The sequence below is a fragment of the Tiliqua scincoides genome, chromosome 2, assembly GCF_035046505.1.
Source record: "Tiliqua scincoides isolate rTilSci1 chromosome 2, rTilSci1.hap2, whole genome shotgun sequence".
In the NCBI taxonomy this organism is placed as follows: Eukaryota; Metazoa; Chordata; class Lepidosauria; order Squamata; family Scincidae; genus Tiliqua; species Tiliqua scincoides.
This window is the reverse complement of record NC_089822.1, coordinates 119,549,603-119,574,429: the sequence shown is the minus strand read 5'-3', so window position 1 is coordinate 119,574,429 and position 24,827 is coordinate 119,549,603. Positions and strand designations below refer to the sequence as shown.

The 24,827-nt window shown below is 43.1% G+C and overlaps 1 protein-coding gene across 4 annotated transcripts in view; it reads right to left on the bottom strand.

The window, feature by feature from the left end:
* Nucleotides 1-7,497: 7,497 nt before the first annotated feature.
* Nucleotides 7,498-24,827, bottom strand: part of CXXC1 (CXXC finger protein 1) — a 32,549-nt gene continuing 15,219 nt past the window's right edge. For all 4 annotated transcript variants that reach the window (XM_066615716.1, XM_066615719.1, XM_066615718.1 and 1 more), the window contains 4 exons: nucleotides 10,665-10,761; nucleotides 9,482-9,634; nucleotides 9,187-9,337; nucleotides 7,498-8,050 (listed from right to left, as the gene is read on the bottom strand). In XM_066615716.1, the coding sequence (XP_066471813.1) occupies nucleotides 9,191-9,337; nucleotides 9,482-9,634; nucleotides 10,665-10,761 (397 nt within the window). In that variant the 3' untranslated portion in view covers nucleotides 7,498-8,050; nucleotides 9,187-9,190. The remainder of the gene's footprint in view (nucleotides 8,051-9,186; nucleotides 9,338-9,481; nucleotides 9,635-10,664; nucleotides 10,762-24,827) is intronic.

Genomic DNA, 24,827 nt, shown 5'->3' with positions numbered 1-24,827 from the left:
GACCACGGCCGAAAGTCCGAAGGAAACAGCGCGCGGAGGGTGTTGAGCTGGCGTTGCGCGCATGCGCACTCTCTCAGCCCGCTTCCGGCTTGGGCTGCTGAGCTTGGCGAGAGGAAGCAAGGCGGCGCGTGCGCAGTACGCAATGGAACGTTCAGTATCTGCGTGCCTTTTTTTTTTACATCCCGCCTTTCTCTCCGCGAACGTTCGCAATGACGTTGATAGGCTCTGTTGATTGGCTTTGTTCTCTGTGATGCCCCTCTGTGAATTGGAGTGGAAAGCCATTGCAGTGGAAGGAAGACTATGCTGGCCATTTAATGCAGCCCTAAGAAAGGGGTGGGTCAGAGCCCAAGCCTGTGCATGTCTACTCAGAAGCAAGTCCCATGAGAGTCAATGGGGCTTACTCCCAGGAAAGTGGGTAGGAGTGTAGCCTCAGTATCCACAGATCCACCCAGCAGTGTCATACCCAGGCAATCTGTCACCCCGGGCAAACTAACATTTTGGCACCCCCCCATGACTTAATTAATTAATTAAATTTATTATTATTACTGTATTATAGAAGATAGCAATGCAAAAATGGTAGATGAAATAACTTTAGCTTACAAAAACTAGTTCCACATTACTTTGTTAGGGCACAATCCTAAGCAAGTCTACTCAGAAGTAAGTCCTATTGTGTTCAATTGGTCCTACTCCCAGGAAAGTGAGGCTAGGATAGCAGCATTAGGGCCCATACCTTGTTCCCATACCTTGAGGAGGCCTCTGTGTCTGCCTCACTGGCATAGCTGCACTGGCACTGGAAAACTGGATAGGACTGGGCCCTAAATTGTCACAGGGTCGTGAATATTTTACAGTCTTGGCACATTTCCCACACATACAGTTCTGTCTTAAGTAGCATTATGAACTCTGAAAATATCGAATCAAAAGCATTCTCTGAGACAACTGCATCCTAAAGTGTTCTGTCTCTTTAAAATGCAATGTAAGAAGTTGCCCATAAATCATAATCCTGAGCACATTTATTTGGAAACAACACTGAAATAAATTAAATTTACTTACAAGGTAAAGGTGTTTGGGTCCATAGAGTTAGGTATACCATGTTACCATTATAATATGAAATCCGAAATGCTCAGAATGGTGCATTTGCACAGGATATTTTTCAGGGACTAAAATCAGTGCATCTAATCCTGCAAGCCTCTCATAAAACACAACCTTCTTTTCTGGGGCATAGTTCCCTATGTTTCTAGTTTTGCATTTGACATCAACACAGATCTCTCCTAAGCAAATATGCCCAGAAAATGACCCTGCCCTCATATGATATTTAAATCAGACACAAAACAAAGGTGCAGCTAATCAGTTACAAACGCACTCAGTCAGCCTTGATTGGCAGAGAGGCCATGCTTCCTAAAATGTACACAGCACTCATGAAATTGGCAGGAAACTCCCGGGCTAGCCCAGGCTAGGAGGCAAAGCCTGCAATCCTAACCACACTTTCCTGAGAGTAAGCCCCATTGAACAAAATAGGACTTACTTTTGAGTAGACCTGGTTAGGATTGTGCCCAAACAGGATCATTTAGCCAGACTTCTGCTTCTCCAGCAAGGCCATACCACACTTACTGTGGGAGCCTGCTTTAGGTCCCATCCCCACATGTCTCCTATGCCTTTAACAGTGACATTCTACAACAGAGAGAGTCGTCAACAGAGAGTGGGTGTCAATGGGCAATTATCACAATGGAGAGAAGTGAGAAACGGTGTGCCCCAAGTATCTGTCCTGGGACAGGTGCTTTTCAACCTCTTCATAAATGACCTGGAGACAGGGTTGAGCAATGAGGTTGCAAAGTTTGCAGAGGACACCAAACTTTTCCAAGTGGTGAAGACCAGAAGTGATTGTGAGGAGCTCCAGAAGGATCTCTCCAGACTGGCAGAATGGGCAGCAAAATGGCAGATGCGCTTCAATGTCAGTAAGTGTAAAGTCATGCACATTGGGGCAAAAAATCAAAACTTTAGATATAGGCTGATGGGTTCTGAGCTATCTGTGACAGATCAGGAGAGAGATCTTGGGGTGGTGGTGGACAGGTCGATGAAAGTGTCGACTCAATGTGCGGCGGCAGTGAAGAAGGCCAATTTTATGCTTGGGATCATTAGGAAGGGTATTGAGAACAAAACGGCTATTATAATGCTGTTGTACAAATCTATGGTAAGGCCACACCTGGAGTATTGTGTCCAGTTCTGGTTGCCGCATCTCAAAAAAGACATAGTGGAAATGGAAAAGGTGCAAAAGAGAGTGACTAAGATGATTACGGGGCTGGGGCACCTTCCTTATGAGGAAAGGCTACGGCGTTCGGGCCTCTTCAGCCTAGAAAAGAGACGCCTGAGGGGGGACATGATTGAGACATACAAAATTATGCAGGGGATGGAGAGAGTGGATACAGAGATGCTCTTTACACTCTCACATAACACCAGAACCAGGGGACATCCACTAAAATTGAGTGTTGGGAGGGTTAGGACAGACAAAAGAAAATATTTCTTTACTCAGCATGTGGTTGGTCTGTGGAACTCCTTGCCACAGGATGTGGTGATGGCGTCTAGCCTGGACGCCTTTAAAAGGGGATTGGACAAGTTTCTGGAGGAAAAATCCATTAAGGGTTACAAGCCGTGATGTGTATGCGCAACCTCCTGATTTTAGAAATGGGTCGTCAGAATGCCAGATGCAAGGGAGGGCACCAGGACGAGGTCTCTTGTTATCTGGTGTGCTCCCTGGGGCATTTGGTGGGCCGCTGTGAGATACAGGAAGCTGGACTAGATGGGTCTATGCCCTGATCCATTGGGGCTGTTCTTATGTTCTTAACAGGCAAGAATTCAGTTGTCCTTTCTGAGCCAGGCTGAAGCTCTGGGAATCTAACTAAGTTCAAGGTCGGAGAGACTGGGATTCTCTCATGTCAAAAGCAACAGAAGAGAAGCTGAAGAGCTGCCTCTGTTCTCTCCTCCTCCCAGCAGTTTCACCATGAAGCATTCTTTAATTTTCCCCACCCACCACCCCTTTTTTGGTGCTTAGCATTAAACATGATGATGAGCTGAAAAGGAATGTTTGTTCATGCTTTGGCTCTAATGTGTATCAGTTGTGTATGTATGTGTGTTGGGGGAGGGTGCCTAACAGCTTTCCACTGTGCCAGGGACTTCTCAAAAAGTCACCCCAGACTACCTACCCCTCATTGCCCAGGCTTTGCCTGGAGTGAGCTCCTTTCCAGACCGCCAAGCCCCTCCTTCCAGAGGATGCACACTTCTAGTGGGAAGAAAAAGTTCTTAATGGAAGGAACTGACTTTCAGGCTGCAATCCTCTATGTAGTTACCTGGGAGTAAGACCCATTGAACACAATGGGACTTACTGCAAGCATTTCACTGCTTTTCCAGCAGAGATAATGAGCACCCCTTCTCCTTTAAGAAAAGGACAAATGGGCGGGGTGGGTGAGGCTGCTGGAGGCACCCCCAGAGGTTCAGCGCTGGGTCATGTGCCCCATTTGGCCCCCCTCCTCTGCTAGTGCCACCCAGCTTGGAAGGCCAAAGGTAAGTTGTGTTAGTGGCAGGGATGTGCAGTGGGTGGGGAGGCAGGGCTGAGCATGCTGGTTGATAGTGCTTGTGCACCCCACACTGCTTTTCGAAGGACTCCAGTAGAGAGGCCCTGCCTCCTCACCCACTGCACATCCCTACTTTGTGATGCATCTTTTAAGGACCACAGCCATTGTCTTGGCTTCCTATTAAGTGGATCTTTAGGAAATATGTTGTGAAGGTGCTGAAAATTCTCCTCCTCCTGTTCAGAAACTCTTGCAAGAGTTTGAAGAGCAGCTGTAGATTAACAGCACAGTCCTACACAGGCCTGTTCAGAGATAAGCCCCATTTTGTTAGGTTGGCCTTACACTTAACACAAAGTGAAACACTTAACATAAAGTGAAAAGTGCAACCTGAGGGCCCAACTTTCCAACATCAGTGCAACTGCACAGCAGCCCCAAGGTCAGGGAACAAACGTTCCCATACCATGAGGAGGCCTCTATGACTGCCTTCACCTCACAGGATGCAGTGCACGCCCCATTGGCATGGCTGCACCAGCACTGGAAATCTGGATAGGATTGGGCCTTTAGACTGCAATCCTATGCATCCTTTACTGGGAGTCAGCCCCACTGAACACAATGGCACTTCTGAATAGACAGGCATAGGATTGGGCTGTTAGGCTGCAATTCCATTGTCAAAAACTTGCCTTGCTGACCTTTTGACTCTAAGATGAGTCATTAAGAAGACAATCCATCAATCAGTCCTCCTTCAAGTCCTCATTCACTCAGCCCTCCTTTCACCAATGCAAAGTGATCACCTTTGTTTCACCTGCTGGAGAGAGAAGGATTGATGGATTGTCAGCCAGCTGCCTGCCTGCCTGCCCTCCCTCTCCCTCTCTCTCTCTCTCATTAAGGAGGCTGTTGTTAAAGGACTGTTCAGTTTTTAAAACTGATTTTAAAAGGATGCATTTTTCCCCTTCTCCAGGGATCAGCACATTCCTTCTCATTTGTGGCCATTCGTGTTGAGTCAAATCCGTGTATAAATAGGCTGGACCTGTATTTCCTCTTTAAAGAGAGAAATGGACACCTGCAGAAAGAAGTTAAGACATCAGTTTTTTTTTAATGGGGGCTCCAGGTTCTGTGAAGCTGAGAGCTGCAAGGCCTAGAATATGGCTTTGGCTATTAGGGGCACCTGTACAAAAATGCAACAGCTGGCCCAGATGAGAGTTTCCAGCCTAGACTTGGGTGAGGTGGCCAGAAGCAGCACATCCCAGGAGGCAAGCTCTTCAGAGAAACAGCCTCAAGCTTGAAGTATTCAATCTGGCCTCCCTAGTGAGGCGTGGGTAGCCTCCAGGGTCCTCACCAGGCATCTCAGGGAGAGAGATAGCTGCAGCTGCTCGTGCTGCCTCCTGATGTACTGCTTTTCTAAGGCTGAGAATGAGGTGGGTGGGGCACTGTGAGATGGGGAGGGTCTGGGAAACATGGTGGGGGAGAAGGCTGGCTGGGCAGCTCAGAGGTGCTGCATATCATCAGCACAGGGTGAGCTCCTGGCAGGCTTCAAACTGGGAGGCAAGCCTGACCTAGAGAGAACAGCACAGCTCCTTCCTCGGCTTGGGAAAGAGGGAGCCAGCCTGCTCTTAGTGTCCAAATGCCCAGCCTGTATCCCTCCGTCTTGCCTGAGGGGAACAGGGGCGGCATCTGCATGTTGGGGTGTATGTGTGTGAGCAGTTCCCATCTACTTTGGGGGTGAGTTGTAATCTTGTAATCAAAAAACAAAAAAGCCACTCTTTTTTGGCTTTGTCTCCAAAAATTGATTAAAAAACAAAAACACCCATTCCTTTTCACCCACCCCCCTTTTTCCTCCTGCCTCCTTTGGGGGGGGGTTTACTTCCCCTGTTAGCTGCTATTATAAGGCAAAAGGCACAATCCTAGCTAGCTCTACTCAGAAGTAAGTCCTATTGTGCTCAATGGGACTTACTCCCAGGAAAGTGAGGTTAGGATTGCAGCCAAACAGTCTCTGGGTCTGTTTGCAATTAGCAGATGCACACAAAACAAAGTCTTCCACTCCCCCAGCAAATTCATCACTTCCCCCCTCCCTTTCCAAAACCCTCCAGGTGTGCTGCTAACAAACTCAGGGCACAATCCTAACCAGGTCTACTCAGAAGTAAGTCCTATTTTGTTCAATGGGGCTTATTCTCAGGTGTGCTTAGGATTGCAGCCTCAGAGTGCTGGCAGCTGTTTTTTTGTTTCTAGTGTATAATTATAACACCTTCATCCCCATTTTGGGAGTACCTGAGGTGAGGTGTTGTAATGGGGAGCCGTGGGCAGTTAAAGTTTGAGAACCACTGGCCTCAAGGGCTTAAAAGAATGGTGAAATCAGAGGAACAATTCCATCCTGAATGAACCATCATCATGGTTCTTCCCCACCAAGGTTTTATTTCATCATCATGGCTCCATCCAGAATTAATGCTCATTTATTTGGGAGGGCAGATTCAATTGGGTCAAAACAGTTTGCCCTTCTACAATTCCAGCTCATATCATTGCAATGGGAGAAACATATTTTAAGTCCTCCACTTAGGCTTGCCAACTCCTACTCATCAGGAGCTACTGCTGCCACTGCTTCCTTACATCACCTAGCAAGTAAAGACCTGTAGTGTTTATGTGGAGGCGCTGGCCTTAGCCTCAGTATGTTGGCAATAAAGCAAAGCACACTTTGCACCTGCGCAGAGCACACTCGGCGCAGCCTTGAATAACATGCTGAGTCTGAAGCTCCGTAGCCTGTCAACAAGAGGATGTTATGAAGATGTAGCCCTTATCTGAGTCAAAGGAATGTTGTGGTCAGAGCCTGGTAGAAGCTCCTAGTAAAATCTTTCACCAACAGTAACCTTTTTGGTATTGCAAGGGATTGCGACATGTTTAAAGTATAAATAAAGCTGGCAAGAGGCGGGGCGAGACGGACTTCTCATTCCTGCTCCCGCTTCCGGCCTTTCTGCACCTCTCTGAAACCTGTCTGTTGTCTGATTTTTCGCCATGGCTGCTGTGCCACACCAAGCAGCTTGCTCGAGCTGCTTCCCATGTAGCACTGAAATGCTACAAAGACCTGTAGCAGCAGCCTGTCTTTTTCTTTCCTCTAGGGCCCTTTTACAGTCCCTACACATCTTGTCTCCACTGTATTTGGAGAACCTGGAAATGGTTAAATGATACCAGGGAAAGAAGGAAGATAATTTGCTGCCACCGTCTGTACCTCACTGCCAACTGACAAGCCTGTCCACCCATGGATGGCTTACAAGGAGGCAATGAGAAGCCGCTGCCACCTGTGGATGCAAACTCTTCATGCTGCCACCTACAACTATAACGGCCGCAGTGACAGAACACTGTTGAATTGTGCTAAAACAGAATTTAGCGTGTCAATCCATTTTTAAAGAGGAAGCAAGGAGCATGAGTGTGGTGTGATTCTTTGATGTTATACAGAGAGAATTTATTATTTAAAGAATTTTTATCCCCCCCTTCTACAACCCAGTGGGGCACCCAAGGCAGCTTACAAGCACAGGGAAAGTTTTCTGCACTCCCAGCTTAAACTACACCACTGCCCCATGTTGTTGGAAAGTATGATAACTGTGCTACCTTCTACAGGAAGCCTTTCTGGTGAGGGAAGGAGAACAGAGAGGAGTCGTTCATTAATCCTGTTCATACATGAGAACTTTTATCAGTCTAGATTAATCAGGCTACCTGGCAGTAGTTACTCAGGTTTAGATGTTGCAGGAGTACAGTGGAAGACTTAGTATGCCAACATGGGAGAAACTATGCTTCTGGCAAGTACTGGAAACATAACTAAATGACAAGGAATGAATAAAGAGATATGAGATGTGGATTGGGGGAGGGAGGAGAGAGTGGGGAAGCACCAGCAAGGAAAATATTTCACACAAGATGTCAATTCCAACTAACACACACACACACCATATTGCAAGGACTTTTTATTTTCTGTCTCCAGGCTGCAGTACACAAAGTGCAATGTTCATGCCTAGCTGTTTCCTCTGTCCTGCTGGGCAGCCTATAAGCTCCTCCTTTCCAAATCACTTAGACAACAGCAGCCACATGAATGGTCTCTTGGTTGCAGTCCACTATCACAAATCTAAAAAAAATCCTGCTTGAAAAAGCTAGTCATATCCCAAGCTAGTAGGAGTGAAAACATTCTTTTCCAGGAAGGGGAGAAGCAAGAAGAACCACTCCCACTTTCCTCCTCCTGTGCCTTATCACCAGGCCTCTATCTAGAACTGCACTGATAGAAAAAGGACTATACACAGGGAAGGTTAACAGACACTGGCACAGGGGCTAAGTCAGAGGCAGCTAGATTCTACGGGAGCGAGCAGGAGAGGCTCAAAGCCAAAAACCCACACCAGTGCTTACTATCTGAATAGAGAAAAATAAGACATTAAGAAAAAACCATTTAAAAAAAGATTCCGGTTGAATTGGCACTGAATCACAAAGGTCTCTCCCAGCACTCAGGAAAGCAACTGCAAAAAAAAGGGAGAGAGGTATTAGGAAAGACATGGTACAGGACTCAACAGTCTTCCTCCTTAAACTTAGCCAGAGAATTCAGCTGATGTTCATCTACAGCATGGGTGCCCAAACCCCAGCCCAGGGGCCACTTGTGGCCCTCAGAGAGGTCCCAGTCTTCAATGAGCCTCTGGCCCTCCAGAGATTTGCTGGAGTCCATGCTGGCCCGACGTAACTGCTCTCACTGTGAGGACGACTGTTCGACTCTCACTTGAGCTGTGGGACGAGGGCTTCCTCCACTACTTGCTGTTTCACATTTGTGATCCAGCAGTGACAGCGAAGAAAACGCTGGCCTTGCTTTGTGCAAGGTCTTTTATAGGCCTTGAGCTACTGCGAGACCTTCATTCATTCATGTAAGTTCCATCTCAAATATATTCATTTATGCAAATTTATTCAAATTTGAAATGTAAATTAATTCTTTTTTTCCCCCGGCCCCCAGCACAGTGTCAGAGAGATGATGCGGCCCTCCTGCTAAAATGTTTGGACACTCCTGATCTACAGGAAATAGCAGGGATTCCATTTTCCCATCTCTCAGCTGACTAATTCTATTTCCTGATCAGACACTGGAAGGCACAAGAGAAAAGCCTCCCCAATGCTTTTTGGGTCTTCCTGGTAGACACACAGCAGCTCATAATCCCTCCCTGCCAGTGGTGGATGAGAGCTGATGCTTGTCTGAAGGTAAAATATTAGGGTATGTTTCATAAACCAATGACCAGTGCCAGATATCAGATAGTGAGGCAGTTGCTGGAGTCCAGATCTATTACAGGACCCTATGGACAAATACTCAGTATCGTCATCCTGTTTGTGCCAAGGCTGGTCAGATTAGGGACAGTACATATAGTCATTAAACGAATGGGCACTTATGCCAAGTGAACAATCACACACCCCCAAGACCAATGACAGCACAGGAAGTTTGTGGTGTTCTCTCCGTTTGTATGTGCCACAGGTCCACTCCCTGTCCCATCCAGCAGTCTGGGGTGCTCCAAGGCAAAATGGCCCAAGGGCCACAGGAAGATGAGTTGGCCTTGCATGAACCTTCTTTCCTAACTCAATGCCCATATGCCTTGGGTCAGCACTAGCCCCAGTAACTTACCAGCTCAGCGGTCAGTACTTGTGCGCAAATCTGTAGTCAGTGGGTCATGCTGGATCGTTTGGTGCAGCATGAGGGCAAGCAGCCCAGCCCGATTGGTCATGGCCATTCGTACATTCCGCTCCTGCTCAAACAGTTCGTCCAACTTGTACCACTGCCCAAAAAACAAGGAGGAACGTGTAATTAATCAGCACTATATACATTTGTGAACTGGGCAACCCATTCCAATGCACTGCAACAGGATCACTGTCTTGATCCATGCCACTGCCCCAGTGCTCAAAGAGTTCTCAATTCCTACCACGCGCACTCGCTCCAGGTCAACCTCAGCCCGGCGCAGTTTCTCCCAACAGTAGTGTCGGTTACATTTTCGCTTGGGTACACGGCAGAAGTCCCCGGTGAGCTCAAACACATCTTTTACAAGGGGGCAGCCACACACCTCATCTGCAGACACCTAGGACAAAAAAAAAATGCAAGGATTCAACACCTCTAACTGGATGGAGGAAGGCAGGACATATTTTAAACTACAAAATAAGTAAATACAGCCAGGACTGTGTAGACTCTGGTTAAAACCATTACAAGTCTATCCAAAGATCTACTTTCCTTATCCTCTGTCTTCATCCCACTTGCCTCATAGCATTGCTACCAGTCCCGTGCCTTGCCTTTTCTCTGTCTCTCCTGTCCCGCCCCCCCTCTCTGGTGTCTTTCCCCTTGCTTCCTTTGGCATCTCCTTCTCCGCCACTAATCTACCTCCTCTCTGTCCCTGCCAGCCTCCTCTCAGCTCAATCTAATGCTTTCCTCAATCATTTGTTCCACTAACTCATTCCATTCTCTCTTCACATGTTCTGCTGGCTTCTGCTCCCCCTTGATTATCCTCCTTCCTCCCCACTTCTTCCATTTTACACACACACACACACACTTTGTCTACTCCTCCCAGCTGGAAGCACCACTGGCTATTGAGTTGCTCCAGCTTCCCAAGTCACTCAGCAATGACATCATCACCGAGCGCAAGTCTATGGAGTCACAGCCCCAGCTAGATCTCCTTGGCAGCAGCCCGGCACCCGTATAGATTACTAAAAGTTGTGCTGCGTCATTTTATCTGGTTTTCCTAATTGCACGGAAGGGATCCTGTAGGACAGTGAAACTCTTTCATCAATCTCTTAAAATTTTATTTAGTCATGCCCCTGGTGCTGTTAGATTTCAGCAGGCACTGTCCACGCAGTCTCAAGTGCATCAAGTAGATATGAGGAATAAAAAGTTGTCCTGATTCTTAAGTGAAAGCTGATTTGATGTTCAATACCACATTCCATGATTTTTCTGTGCCTCTACAGAATTCATGGGGTATGCACAGCGACTGGTAAACCTCACAAACTGGCTGCTATGCCAGCCACTGCCCAAGCCCCTGACACTCTAAATGGGGATCCAGCCTATTCCAATCCAACTGGCATCTCAAAAACCTCAAAGGAATGTAACCCTGTCCCTACCTTGGGGTCACGGGAATGCTCTGGACACAGAACCTGCAAACGCTTGCAGTATGTCTTGCTTTGTGGGTTATAGACATCACAGAAAAGACGAGTTGCCCTGAAAACAAAATACACACATCTAAGACCAGAACATGCAACTGTCTTGTCCTCAGTAGACCAGAAAGGAAGTATGAGGATTTAGCATTAATTTTAAACAAGGAAATTAAGGACAGCAGATTCAGGTTCAATGCTGGGAAAACAAGATTGTAGGCAACTGTAATGGTTGTAATCAGGTTTAGAGTTGCCTCATACCAAGGGTCATCTGGTTCCATACTATCTGCTCTGATGGGCAGTCACTCTCCAAGTCTCAAGCACAAGTCTTTCTCAGTAGTGTGTGTGGTGTTTTTAGTGCTTATGCAGAAGCACACTGAAAGCTTTGGTAACATGGCAAGGCAAGGCAAACCTCCCCCCCTACGGCACGCCGGGAGGGTCCTAAGTTACCCAGGCCGAAGTGTGAAAATAGCTGATACGGCACTCTGAGAAAGAAGCACCCATTGTTCTCACCCCTGTATGCGATTCCAATGTGGCACACTATCTGGGAACAGAATGTAACTGAATTAATGTTGCAATGTTCAATAAAAGAGCAGTGAGAAGGCTTGTACAAGCAGCCTCTCTCTCTCTCTCTGCACTCTCAACCCTCAATACGTCTGCTGTCTCTTGATTTTCTGTCTGACCATTCATTGCTTCTGCTCTCGCACCTATATCCAGCAACCTGACCCCTGGGCTTTGGTTGCTCCCCAAAGGGTAACTGCAACATCTGGCGCCCGGAGCAGGGACCCTCTGCAACAATCAGGTACAGTAGACAGGCTGCCTTGTTTTTTTTATATCAAACAGCTTGTCCTCTGGCTACCTCCCATTCATTGCTTTGACTTTCTGCTGTTCTAGCCTCACTTCTACAGCATTGTGTGCTTTCCAAGCAGCCTTGAATTGCAACTTCTGGTGGCTGCCTCTCTGACTTCTCACTGCATCTGCTTTTATAAGCAACCTGGCTTTGAGGTCAAGTTGCTTCTCAGCACCATTGTAGCTATACCAGGCGCTCAGACGTGGGGCCAGCCAAGTATAGCAGACAAGCTGCTTCACTTTTTTCTATATCAAGCAAACTGTTTCCTGGGTTGCTCCCCATTCATTGCTTCATCTAACCCTGGAACAGGGGCCACGCAGATCGCCGCCAGCTCACCTCGCCCTGCACGGGTTACAGACACGTCAAACATCCTTCAGGATCCCAGGTGAGTATGGGTTCCAGCCTTTCGGCTGGAGCAAAAGCATCACAGCAATGATTCACTGTTTCTCCTTAGCAAAACTCAGCACTGTGTTTCCTCTCAAGAGGTCACAGACTTAATTTACAGTGATTAAAGAACACTGCCCTTGGTACCCTGAGGGAGGCACTCTTTTTGCTTACATCCCATCCAAACTTTCGCTCTGCAGGCAGAGCCGCAAAAGCAGTCAGAGGAAATAAACAGTGCTCTTCCTAAAAGCCCATCAGCTTATATTTCCCTTTTTCCTCCTCTGCACCAACCCAGCTAGAACAAGCAGCCATCCCATATGGAAACCATGGCTCAAAACGCAATAGCATCAGAAAACTTAATAGCAGAGGAGTCTTTAAAGCTGTTCATAGTTCTCCCTGTAAAACAAGGCCACAATGCACGAAGGCAAACAGTTAAAAAACGGAAAACTCTCCCCCATTCTGTGCCAAAAGAGGTATAGATTACATTTAAAAACTTTAGCATCACTAGCACAGATGCTGGAGAATTACAAAAAGGTACAACACATACATATCATTTAGTTCCCTATGGTTAGAAGTCCCTAAGAACCCCTGCACAGAATGCAGTATAGCTCAGTAATGTTCCAACCACTTTAAGAAAGCCAAAAGTATCATTAGCTAAGTTTTTCCCCAAACCATGCTAAACAGCCCAAAACATGTTCAACAGCCCAACTTTGTGTCAGCTGAGAATGAATTAAGCTTTATAATCCTTTAAAAATCAATACCATATGGATTTTAATAGCAGGTCCCCAAGTAAATCCTTTTTTCTTACAGGACTTGTCTTAAATTTCATAACAGTTTAGTTTTCATATAGCACCAGAAAAAGTGCAAACACAAGCACTTTATTTGTAGTATTGAGCATAAAGTGCTATCATTTCGTGTTGTACCTGCAACACCTGAATTAAAAATCCCCCAACAGTTAACTTTGATGTAATTGCAACATTTGGGAGCAACATCTGCAACAATTGTTAGAACCACTGTTTGGCCACCTTAAGAAAGATCAAAATCCTGCAAAACAGGCTATTTTTTTCCCCAGATGCTTAAATAGCTTTATTTTTTATCTAACCCCTCAAAGAATGTGTTCTTCTATTAAGAAGCCATCATTTCCCTTGTTAGAAAAAGTAGGGAGCAAGCAATAAGACTTCAAAGCCAAGAAGTCTTAACAATTACTCTACCCATTATAGTCAGTCAGTCAAAGTTTAATTGTGGTAACCATAGGTCATTACAATAAGAGATCAATAAATTACAATATGTCCATAGACTAAAAAAGAGGAACAATTATCAACATCATACAAGTAAAATCAACTAGTAAAAGAAAAAAAACATGAAAAAACCACAATATCAAAAGCCATTTATAAAGGCTTACAGCTTAACTCAGAGTTGACTGAAATAGGACCAAATCTGACTTCATAGAAATAAAATAAACCCTGGCGGAATCAACTCTATAGAATAAATTAATTTCCCATATACACAATTGCTATACTGCACAAGATTTTACATAATTAGAACGAATTGTCAACGCTGCAAGAGCAAAACTAGCCACTTTCAGAGTAATCCCCATATCAGCACCTACTAAAAGTCAACAAACCTGGGCTACAGGAGATCTATCCTGCAGTAAGGGAGTTAGAGGTGACAAGAATGTAGATCTTGGTGCTTCATAAAGAGGACAAGTAAATAAATAATGAAAGATGTCTTCAACTACATCTGCTCCACATATACAAAGTCTTAGATCATATGGGATTTTTTCATATCTCCCTACTAAGACAGCAGATTGCATACATTGAAATCGCAATGCAGTAAAGGCCTTACGTAAAGGGAATGAAGTTAAATTAGTAACATAATTTTCTACGCCAAAGGTTGATTTATATAAGAAAGGAGAAGGGGAAAAGGGTAAGTTAAGAATATTACATAAGTCCTTTCTCTTAAAAAACAGCTGGATTTTATTTTTGATTAAAATCTTGATCTTATTAGAAGAAAAGGTAGGTAAAAGATTCATATCTATTTCATAAAATTCTAAAATGGGTTTTATCAAGGATAACCATGATTTACAAGATGGAGTTGTGAGTTGTTCTTTGAAACAAATTTTAGGTAAAGAAGAATCAGCCACAGAGACAAGTTTATAACAATATAAAGCCAAAGCAATATGGCAAGAGGCTTCAATCTGAATTAGGCCTGTCTCAAATCTAAGAAGGGAAGAAGGTGTCGAGCGAGGGACTCCAAGAAGAGAGCGAATAAAAGAATTTTGAAGTGTCTCTAAACTGGACAGATTCGCATAACCCCATATTTCAGCACCATAAATTAATTGGGGTATTATTTTCCTAGCAAATACCTCCACCGCGGGGATCACCAAATTACCCCCTTTCGATCTAACAAAGCGCATAAGTAGTTGTGATGAATGCATAGCTTTCAGTTTAGAGGCATTCAAATGCGAAGTCCATGACTGTTGAGCATTAAAAGAAACCCCAAGATACTTGAAAACTCTAGATTGCTCAATTTGAGTATGGTCAAGCCTCCAAATATGCTTCTTTTTAGTTGAACCAAAGAGGACTATTTTGGTTTTACTATAGTTTATGGTTAACTTTTCATATGCACAGAAAGCACTCAATTTAGAGAGTATTCTGCGCATGCCAATAGAAGTAATGGAAAATAAGGCAATATCATCAGCATAAAGGAGGATAGATAATTTGGAGTCCCCTATAGATGGTGGAAAAAAAACAGGATCTTGAAATTCACCAATGATGTTATTAATATAAAAATTAAATAAAAAAGGTGCTAATAAACAACCTTGTCTAACTCCCTTCACTGTCGAGATCTTCTCTGAAAGATGACCATTAGCTCCAAATCTGACTCTCCCAGTAGAGTTAAAATGCATTTTCTGAATTAGGGCTAAAAGCCTCCTATCAATATTAGTAGCATATAATTTCTTCCATAACAAAGACCTATCTATGGAGTCAAATGCCGAACTGAGGTTGACAAAAACAACATATAATCTTTTACTCCCTATCTGCGTGTATTTATGGATCAGATGCTGGAGGATGAAACAATGATCAATTGTGGATTTTCCCTTTCTAAAGCCTGCCTGCTCCTCAGCAATAATCTCATTTTCAGATGCCCACCTCTCCTATTTGGAGAGCAAATATTTAGTATATAATTTTGAAGCCACACTAAGTAAACTAATTGGCCTATAATTTTTAGGGTCCGCTCTAGATCCCTTCTTATAAATGGAGACAACAACACTGTCACCCCAGCCCAGGGGTATATCACCAGTACAATTTATAAAGGTGAATAATTTAGAAAAGATTACACTCCACCAGTCGACATTTTGTTTGAATAACTCTCCTGGGAGCATATCTAAACCCGGGGCTTTGTTATTAGGTAGTGATAAAATAAGTTCTTTTATTTCCTTCGGATTAATAGGGTCCCAACCTGGGACATGATGGGGAGGAAAAAGAACCTGATCACTATAGGGGGTAACAATATTCCCAGATGGGCTGTTACCAAAGATGAAAGAGAAATGATCATGCCACTGAGCTGCAGTTATCTGATTGTCCAAAGAACCATATTGTGGGTTCATTCCTTTGGAAACCAAAAACCAGAATTTGGCAGAGTCTCTATCCAGGGCTGCCAAGCCCAAATCTTGCCACAATTTCTTTATATAGGCTTCCTTTTTTTTTCTCAGTAAATTTTTGTAAGTTCTCCTGAGTAAAACATACTGATGATGATTATCGGGTGAGTCCACATTTCTCCGCTTTCTGAGAGCTTTAGCTAAACATCGTTTCTGATAAACACACTGTTGATCAAACCAGCCCCTATGAAAACAGGGAGCTTGTAGCAAAGATTTGGAGGTGACTAATATGGGTCTAATTTCATCAACTATCCTTTGATAGGTGTCCAAGGGGTTATCAGAAACTGACATATAATCTCTCAGTGCCATTAATTTTTCGGACTCTAAAAGTAAACTAAGTTTTTCCTGAATAGACCCGGACCAACGAATCCTTCTCTCTCCCTGTGGACATAAATTTCCATTAAATTCTGGAAAATCAGTTAATTTGGAGGTTACGCCTACTGATGGGAAGAGAGTCATCTGAATTGGCATATGGTCACTGTCCGGTCTGCAAAGAACCCTAAAGGAATGCAGGAAAGAAAAGATGGAAAGATAAATCAATATATAATCTATAACACTGCTACCTCTAGGGCCAAAAAAAGTATAGTCTCCAGAGTCCGAATCAGATGAAGAACCATTACATATGCACAGTTGGAACTTGTAAAAAAGACTAAACAAAGTCCGGCCCCGTTTGTTTATTCTAAAATCTCGGGAAGATCTAACAGGGAGATGATTCATATCTTCAGGAGTAAGACCAAGCTTGTCGCCAATATCAGTATTGTTTTGGCCCATACGGGCGTTCATATCGCCAGCTAATAAACAGGGTGTATCAGGGAAATTGTCAGCCAAATCCGTAAGGACCTGGTCTAATTCAGGTAGAAAAGAATTGTCAAATGATCGAGCAGAGGAAGGGGGACAATACACATTCAAAAGAATTATTTTGAACATCGGCGGCCATGTAATATGTAAGGCCTGAATATTAGGGTTTAAGGAGATGTTTAAATCCACAACTGTAGGATTCTTATCAACTGAGATAAGTATGGCTATACCTCCCCATAAACGGCCACCCAATAAAGACTTCATAGCAGGCTTGGCAAATGTAAGATAACCCTGAAGAAAAGGGGGCATAGAGGGGGACAACCAAGTTTCTTGAATAAGAATCACTTCAAATTGAGAACAAAAATCTCTAAAGTCTTTATCTACCACCTTAGTTTGCCATCCAGCAATGTTCCAAGATATAAAAGTAAACTTATAAGAGGTATTTTGCATAGAGGAAAGTAGTCATGAACTATTAAATTTAACTAAGGGAGTAATTAACTGAGTAATAGGAGCAATCCCTGGTTGATCCAATGCACAGAATCTCCCATCTTGTTTATGGTTATTTAGAGTTGTATTTACAAAAGTTTCAGTCTGCAAATGGCTCAAAAAGGCCTGAGTAACTGATCCCGAAATACTACAATGTATATCTGAGATATTATTTTGAGTAGGGTTCATATAAAGATCTAGAGGGGAAAGAGACTGGACAGAAGATCGCTGGTTATCCATATTAATCCCAGGGGACCTAGATAGACCAAGAAAATTTGCAGGAGAAGGAGAATAATCAACACTATTGGGAAGATCTGTATTGAGCATAGTAAGGAGTGATTGAAGCCTATAGATAATATATTTTTGACCATCTTTAGGGAGAAGAAAAAAAACCTGTTATCAACGTAGCCTCCTCTTCAGAAATCGGGTCTAAATCTAGGGCTTTCACTGAGCCAGAAACCCCTTGAGATATGGGAAAGTTAGTAGAAGTTAAAATCTTCTCATAAGAGGTAGAACTGTTTTTATGTGAAATAACAGAAATCTTCTCAGTATTCAGATCCTTAGAACCTTTCCCACCCATCTCCTTTGGATCTAGATTAATTAAATCATTCGTCACAGCGGGATGAACATATTGTGAATAAACACAAATTGGCTTACAAGTTACAAAAGAATTACAATGAACACCAAATAGCGGTAAAGCAGAAGTACGGAAATGTCTTTTAACCACAATATTTGCCTTGGCAAGTCTTTCTCTAAATTCAAGAAACAATTGAGCAAGAGATACATTTACAAAAGCAACTCTTACACCTGAGATCAGGGTGGGGAATAAAAAATATTCCACCTCCCTGATCTCATCCATAGAGATAAAATTAATACCAAGGGAAAAAAGCGATTCTATAAAGAAGGATTTACACTCCATAGGAGACATTTTTTTGTTGGTTTGGGAAAATTTAGAAAAAACAATTGGTCCCTAAGAAAAGTTAGGGCAGAAATGGCCGAAGAGCTTGACTTGACAGCAGGTGTAGATATCGGAATAGATAAAAAATCCCGAATTTCAACCTCAGCTGTCTCACCTGACTCCAATGGAGGAGGAATAAAAGGAATAGAGGCAGCGTTAGTACAATGACAAGGGGATTGAGTTGACATATCCAGGCAATCTTCAGAAATCACACTATTAGATATAAACTGGTTCCCCCCCCCCTGCTTTGAAAAGGGTCTATCAGAATCCATAGGTGATTTGGAAGACTCCACAATTCAGGAGAGGTTTTTAGATCTTGATTTAGAATGACAGGGCAATTTCACCCTAACTCTCCTCCCAGCAAGAAGATGGGATTTAGATTTCACAGATTTCAACTTTGTCCTTTTAGATCTTATAGGAGCATTTTCAATTAGTTTGCAAACATTTAAGTCAGAGTCCAGAGTCATTGAGGGATTCCCCTGAGACTCTGAATGCTTCAGAGTGGAGCCAACAGTAGAAGAATTTGCAGAAGCTGGAAGTTGACTCATGAGTAGATTACCTCCCCAGTCTGACTTTAAAGCAAGAGGATCCATTAAATTGTTGGAGAGCAGGGGAATTTGATTGAAACCCAAGTCTATTACATGGCGTATTAAAACTTCAATATCAGATTTTAATGATGCTATGTCCCGCAGAAGAAGCTGTAAGGTGTTAGCTATCAGCATAGTTTGAGTACCCAAAGTATCTAAAGAAAATAAATCCAACACAGGGGTTGACGCTGCTTGAGAATTGATTGTAGATGGATCATCAGATTGCACATATTTGTCCACATATTTGTCCACAAAATCCATTTGAGCAGGGCTCTTAGTAGCTACCAAAGACTCATTCAGCAAATGTGTTTGTGATAAAATCTTGGGTGGAGAACAGCAAAAACTTGTTGAAGGATAAAGTGTTACATCAGAACCCGAAGGACGACAATTACTTAAGCTGGACGAAGGAAAAGGAGAAGTACGTGGGAAAAAGTTTGTTATTTTAGCTTGAGTTGAAGTTCAATGATATTTCCTCTCATGATTCAGAGGGGATTGAATTTGCAAGCCCAGTTTTTTATAATTATTTCTTGTCAGTACCATCTTAGCTTCTTTCTTTCTTTCTAAGAGAACTCCAGGTACTCTTTTATTCCTCCTTTCTTCAATATAATAATTAAATCATTGAGTTAAAATATAACTCAAAACAAAATGACTACTTATCAAATAAAAAACAAACTCACTCAAAAAAAGGAGAAAACATCCAAGTCATTAAAATCAGCTGCAAGTCTGTAGTACGTGTAAATATGGCGGCTGCAGCGTTTGGAGGAGCCAAAACAAATCCCTTGCCAGCAAAAATACAAAAGTACAAAATACAAAATAATGCCGATAGAGTCTAAATGCCATATCAGCAAATTATAAAGAAAAAAATAAAAACAAAACAAAAAGCCAAAGGCATTTTAAGATCAAAGGTAAGAGAGCTCGGTCTCCATGCTACTCACGGCTTGGACGCTCACCGGAAGTCTACCCATTATAAAAAACAAAGAGTTAAGTACGTAGAGGAAGGAACGTTTAATATTTTCAAAAATTTTAGGCTTGCCCAAGTAACACAGGCAAATCTCTCTTTAAAACCAGTCAGATGCTCAATCCCCATCCCCACTTAAGTAGTTATATACCAAAGGGAAGGTCAGTAAAAAAACCACGTTACCAATTCCCAAATCTCTGCACAGAAAGCTGAATTAGCAACTGCCATCAGTTTTTAAAATAATGTGTGATCAGTCCTTTAATTTAATTATCTTCCCCTGGCTTATATCACAGAATTTAAGCCATATTCATAAGCTTCCGCTTTAAAAAGGTGAAACTTGCCAAACAAGCACAAGCAAAAAATATTGCGCAGCATCAGTCAAACCACACTTTATAACAAGAGCAAACTGTACAACAGAGCTTTGAACACCTTGGCTCCAGTTCTGATCAAACTGCTACCAACAAGCTAAACTCACCCCTCCCTTTCAGCTTGATTTGTAGTAGTTCCCAAACTTTTCAGTGTCTCTCATTCCACACACCTTTTAGAACTGCAGCCATCAGCAGCAGTTATCACAGCTTTAAAGTCAAACTAAACCTTATTCTGTTCAGAGCTACACCCCTTTTTTCTAAGATGTTTATGTAAAGGTAATAACAAAGCTATTCAGGCTTTTAAAAAGTCTCCCTGTTCCCATAGCTTTGACTAATTCTATCCTGTTCCATCAGAAACCTTTTCTGATCCCAAGGCTTTCATCAGGCCCTTAAAGGGCTTCCCTGAATTCACCAAGAAAATGATTTTCTGATCCCATTCTGTTCCATCAGAAAATTTTTCTCTGGTCCCATTGTGCTTCATCAGAAAATTTTTCCTGATCCCATGGTTTAAATTCATCAGGAAAAAGATTTTTTGATCCCATTCTGTTTCATCAGAAAATGATTTTCTGGTCTCATTCTGTTCCATCAGAAAATTTTTCTGATCCCATAGTTTTAATCAAGCCCTTAAGGCCTTTCTGTTTTATTCTTATAAGATGTTTCTTAATTTCATAATTTACCATGTTTTTTTATTTATCAGTTTATAAAATGTTAAACAATTGTCTTGTAAAATTAGCCAGGAATTCCATACTGATCTCTCTTTTGTTACCTGTATATATATGCCTGTTTTTAATATCTTTAAGCCTTCTTTTGGTTTCCACATGTTAGAAGGTATGTTAAGTTAAATGTCCAAGCAAACACAAAACTGAAAGTCAAATGGATTGCTGCACTTGGCTGTGTGCCCAGTGTTCTCAACACAATAAGATAAGATGCAAACACAGTGAATGTTTCTTTGTTTTCAAACCACAGGAAACTTTTCGGTTTGAAAGCGTCTTCAGACCACAGGGGAAAAAAATCTTCCCTGTCCTGTGTGCTTTTAAAAATTCTTTCCTTTTAACACACAGGCTCAGCAGCATAGTTTTAAGCTCAGACTTTATATACAGGTAGATACCTATCCAATATTCTTCAGAGCAACAAGCATGCATAACAGTATTCACACCAGCTCTCTTTATATTCTTATTCTTCATTTCAAACCAGTTTTGGTGCATACACAAGTAACTGGCAGATAATAATATTTTAAATTAGTTGTGGTGGTTTAACTATATTTAAAAAGTTCAAAAAAGCAACACAGCCAGTTCAAAGATCAGGTTCTCACAAAGGGTGCAGAAGATAGTATTTTTAGCAACAGTTATGTTGCATTTCACAGGCCAAAGTAAGTCATATGATGGTTATGGGACATGAGGTCATTGTGATTGAAAGTGCAATGCCATTTGCTGACTGCAGGAGGTATGTGATAATTGTATGTGTAAGATGGAACAAGCAGGGAGGAGGCAAACGGAAGTATTGCTCTCCCTCTGCAATACCGGGTAGATGGGACTCGTCAGCCTAGGAAGGCAGCTCATCTAAGAGAAGGAAACTCTGACCTCAAACCTCCACTGCCTTGTGGCTACATCCAGTTGTGGAAAAGGCTTCAGGAGTCAACCTCAAGGCAAAATCAGGAGCCAGAGTCCCTGAGGCAGTTCATGGCTGTACACAGTCACGTTCTGGCAACTCCTGCGACGCCGCTGGAACCAACCGTATTGGCTTCTGCTTTTCCATTGGACCATTCCAGCGACGTGGAGAGGGGGGATTTGCTGCATGGGTAACAGCCTATCCTCCTTACCTTCTTTACCCAGGCTTCGCGCACTGGAGAGGAACCCCCATTCAGAGCGCGATACCATAGTCTTTCGAGACTGAAGGTTGCCAACAAAAAAAAGATGGAACAACAGAATTGTCTCCAGTAAAAAATGTGTTTCAAGGAAAGAACCCCACATTGTAATAAAAGTCAGCTGAAGTTGACGTTTTGTTGTGGGTTTTTTTGCATTTCCTGGGCCTCTCTGCTTCCCACTTTTGACACACACAGGCTTCTCTCTTTTTCTCACTTCTGAATCTCACACACATTCTCAATGCTTAGACATGAATTCCTTAAGATGTTGATGTAACTTCACTCACTTTCACTTCTCTCAATGCTTGGAAATGTTCCCTTGAGACGCTGTGTTACAACCTTTTGCTGAATTATAACTTTCACATTCATTCTCAATGCTTAGAAATAATCCCTTGAGACGTTTGGACAACTAAAGGTCTAGGAATAATCACCACTTTTGTCTGTTCAGTTTGCTTTAGAACCTAAGATTATCTCTTATAACATTTTAGATTGCCTTGCAACTCACACACAGTGCATCTTACAATTTTTTTATTTAAATAATTAAAAACGAGGGATATGAGATCATCATTTGTTCATTTGTTTACACTAATAACAACACTTTACAAGGCTCAGAAGCCTCCCTGTATCAAGGCTCAGAAGCCTCCCTGTCTTATTAAGTAAAACACTAAATGCAAATATAATGTGCTTTCACCCCCCATGTGCTTTTACAGATAATTGCCAGACCGAGAGTGAAAGGGCCAGCTTCATTAATAACTTAGCAGCAAAGTTCTGCTATTCTGTTTATTTTCACAGAAACGTTTTAAGTGTCAGCACAGTGCGTGAAGATGCATGGCACTAAAGTTTCCTGATGACATCCAGTGAACCAAGAACCCCTAATAAAAAGTTCAATGTTGTTGTTCTTATGCTTGTTTTTGCTTTTTATAATTGTGTTAAGACAGTCATTCAGCACCCCCCCTAAGGGAGTGCATAGTATGTAACCAAGTTTTTAAAGTTTTTCAATGTTTGCATAGCTCGTGATGCAATGTCTTACAATGTAAATGTAATTCATGGTGAAATCCCAATGTCTTTTACTGCACACTTTTTATGTGGCAAGTAGCAGCAATTTAACATGTGCAAAAATGGTTAACAAACCTTATATGCCTGTAGAAATAGGCTCCACGACAAAAATGTTTCTTTTAATTATGCAAATGTGTTGTTACCTAACCACCACCTGTTGTTTTAATAATTCTGCTTACAGCAAATCATTTTTTGAGAAAAAGGCATTGCCTTTTATCTCAGCTGTAATTTCAACATGTATCTATTCAGCCAGACTAAATGCATTCTTTTAGTCATTTTTTTTATTAAGGTCTTTTGTTGTATCCAATGTCCTTTTTTCATTGTGTCAAACCTTGTGTGTTATGACCCCACAATGCCAACCTGAAGTCCTCTTGTTTGGCTAACAAGGCCTACACTGATTTCATATTTCGTAAAATGCTATCTCAAAATTAAATAAATTTTAAGAAGGGGGAATTGTGGTGTTTTTAGTGCTTATGCAGAAGCACACTGAAAGCTTTGGTAACATGGCAAGGCAAGGCAAACCTCCCCCCCTACGGCACGCCGAGGGGGTCCTAAGTTACCCAGGCCGAAGTGTGAAAATAGCTGATACGGCACTCTGAGAAAGAAGCACCCATTGTTCTCACCCCTGTATGCGATTCCAATGTGGCACACTATCTGGGAACAGAATGTAACTGAATTAATGTTGCAATGTTCAATAAAAGAGCAGTGAGAAGGCTTGTACAAGCAGCCTCTCTCTCTCTCTCTGCACTCTCAACCCTCAATACGTCTGCTGTCTCTTGATTTTCTGTCTGACCATTCATTGCTTCTGCTCTCGCACCTATATCCAGCAACCTGACCCCTGGGCTTTGGTTGCTCCCCAAAGGGTAACTGCAACAGCGTGACCAGAGATTTTAACTGGAGATACCAAGGGCCCTCTAAGCACAAAATGTGCTCCACCACAGACCTATGGATCTTGCCAGTTTTAAGAAGAAAATTACCAGCATGTCTCCTTAGTAATTGAGGCAGTCAGCATTTTCTACCCAAGAATGGCAGCTATAGGAAAAAAAAAATTTCTACCCAAGAGTGAGCTAGCTAGCTAACTAATCAAACCTTTATTGGCATAGTAACAAACTACTCCCTCTAGGGAGGTGTCAATCATACAGACAGTTTACTGAAGTCTGGCCCAGAACTACTAGTCTACTAACAAAAGGAATTTTGCCACTTGATCAGTGACTTCTGCGGGGCACCGCTGAAGAGAAAAGGCAATTTCTCTGTGTAAAGAGACCTAGTTTGTTCTCTAGGGCAGAATCTAGATAGGTGGCCCAAGAATCCGCATAGATTACATAATAAAAGCAGATATGAGTTAAGGTCTCCAGCGCACCCAAACTACAAGGGCATTGCCAGTCAGATAACGAGAACTTGCGATATCTTCCCAAAGAGACTTTGGAGGGGAGTGACATTAAACCTGGCACAGGAAACTGCTCGGAGCTCCCTTGGGTCCATTAAGAAGAACAGATAGGGAGATAGCTAACCAGAGGACAACAGGATATGGAAATATAAAGAGGAGCAGATCTTGGAAACAGTAGAATGAACTCAGTATCAAGGACTCTTTGGTTCAACAATCTGAACATTTCCAGCTCCAGGAGCATAATTAAGGCAGAGAGGACAAACCCAATATTTTTACCTTCTCCCACTGTCAGGGGTCGATCCCAATCCCTGACTTACCTGCTGACCAGTTGGGGTGGGACAGCTGGACCCCCATGGGGTCTCCTCCTCCCTGGTTGGCCAGGCAAGACATGGGGCAAGCCAAGAAGTGGCAACCTCCCTGCTGCAGCTTGGGAGTTCCCCCCATTGTTGTGGGCTGCCAATGGGGGCAGGCCTGTGGGGCAAGCTGGGAGATACCTGCCCCGGGCCTGAGCCAGCCAGCCAACCAGGAGACCACCATGGCTGCCACAGCTCTGCCCAACACTGAAGGGGTGGTAAGTGGAGCATGTGCACCGAGGCAGGGAGGAGGACGCCGGGGAATCCGGGCCCCTCCTTGGACCTCTGCAGCCTGGGGGGGCGGCAGACGCCAGCAGGGCTTCACTGGGGCTGCTGCAGGAGGGTGGTTGGGGGGGAATGGGCAATCCCCTCATTGCCTGCCAAATCAGGGCAGCAAGCAGGGCGAGAATGCCACTAGCCACCAGG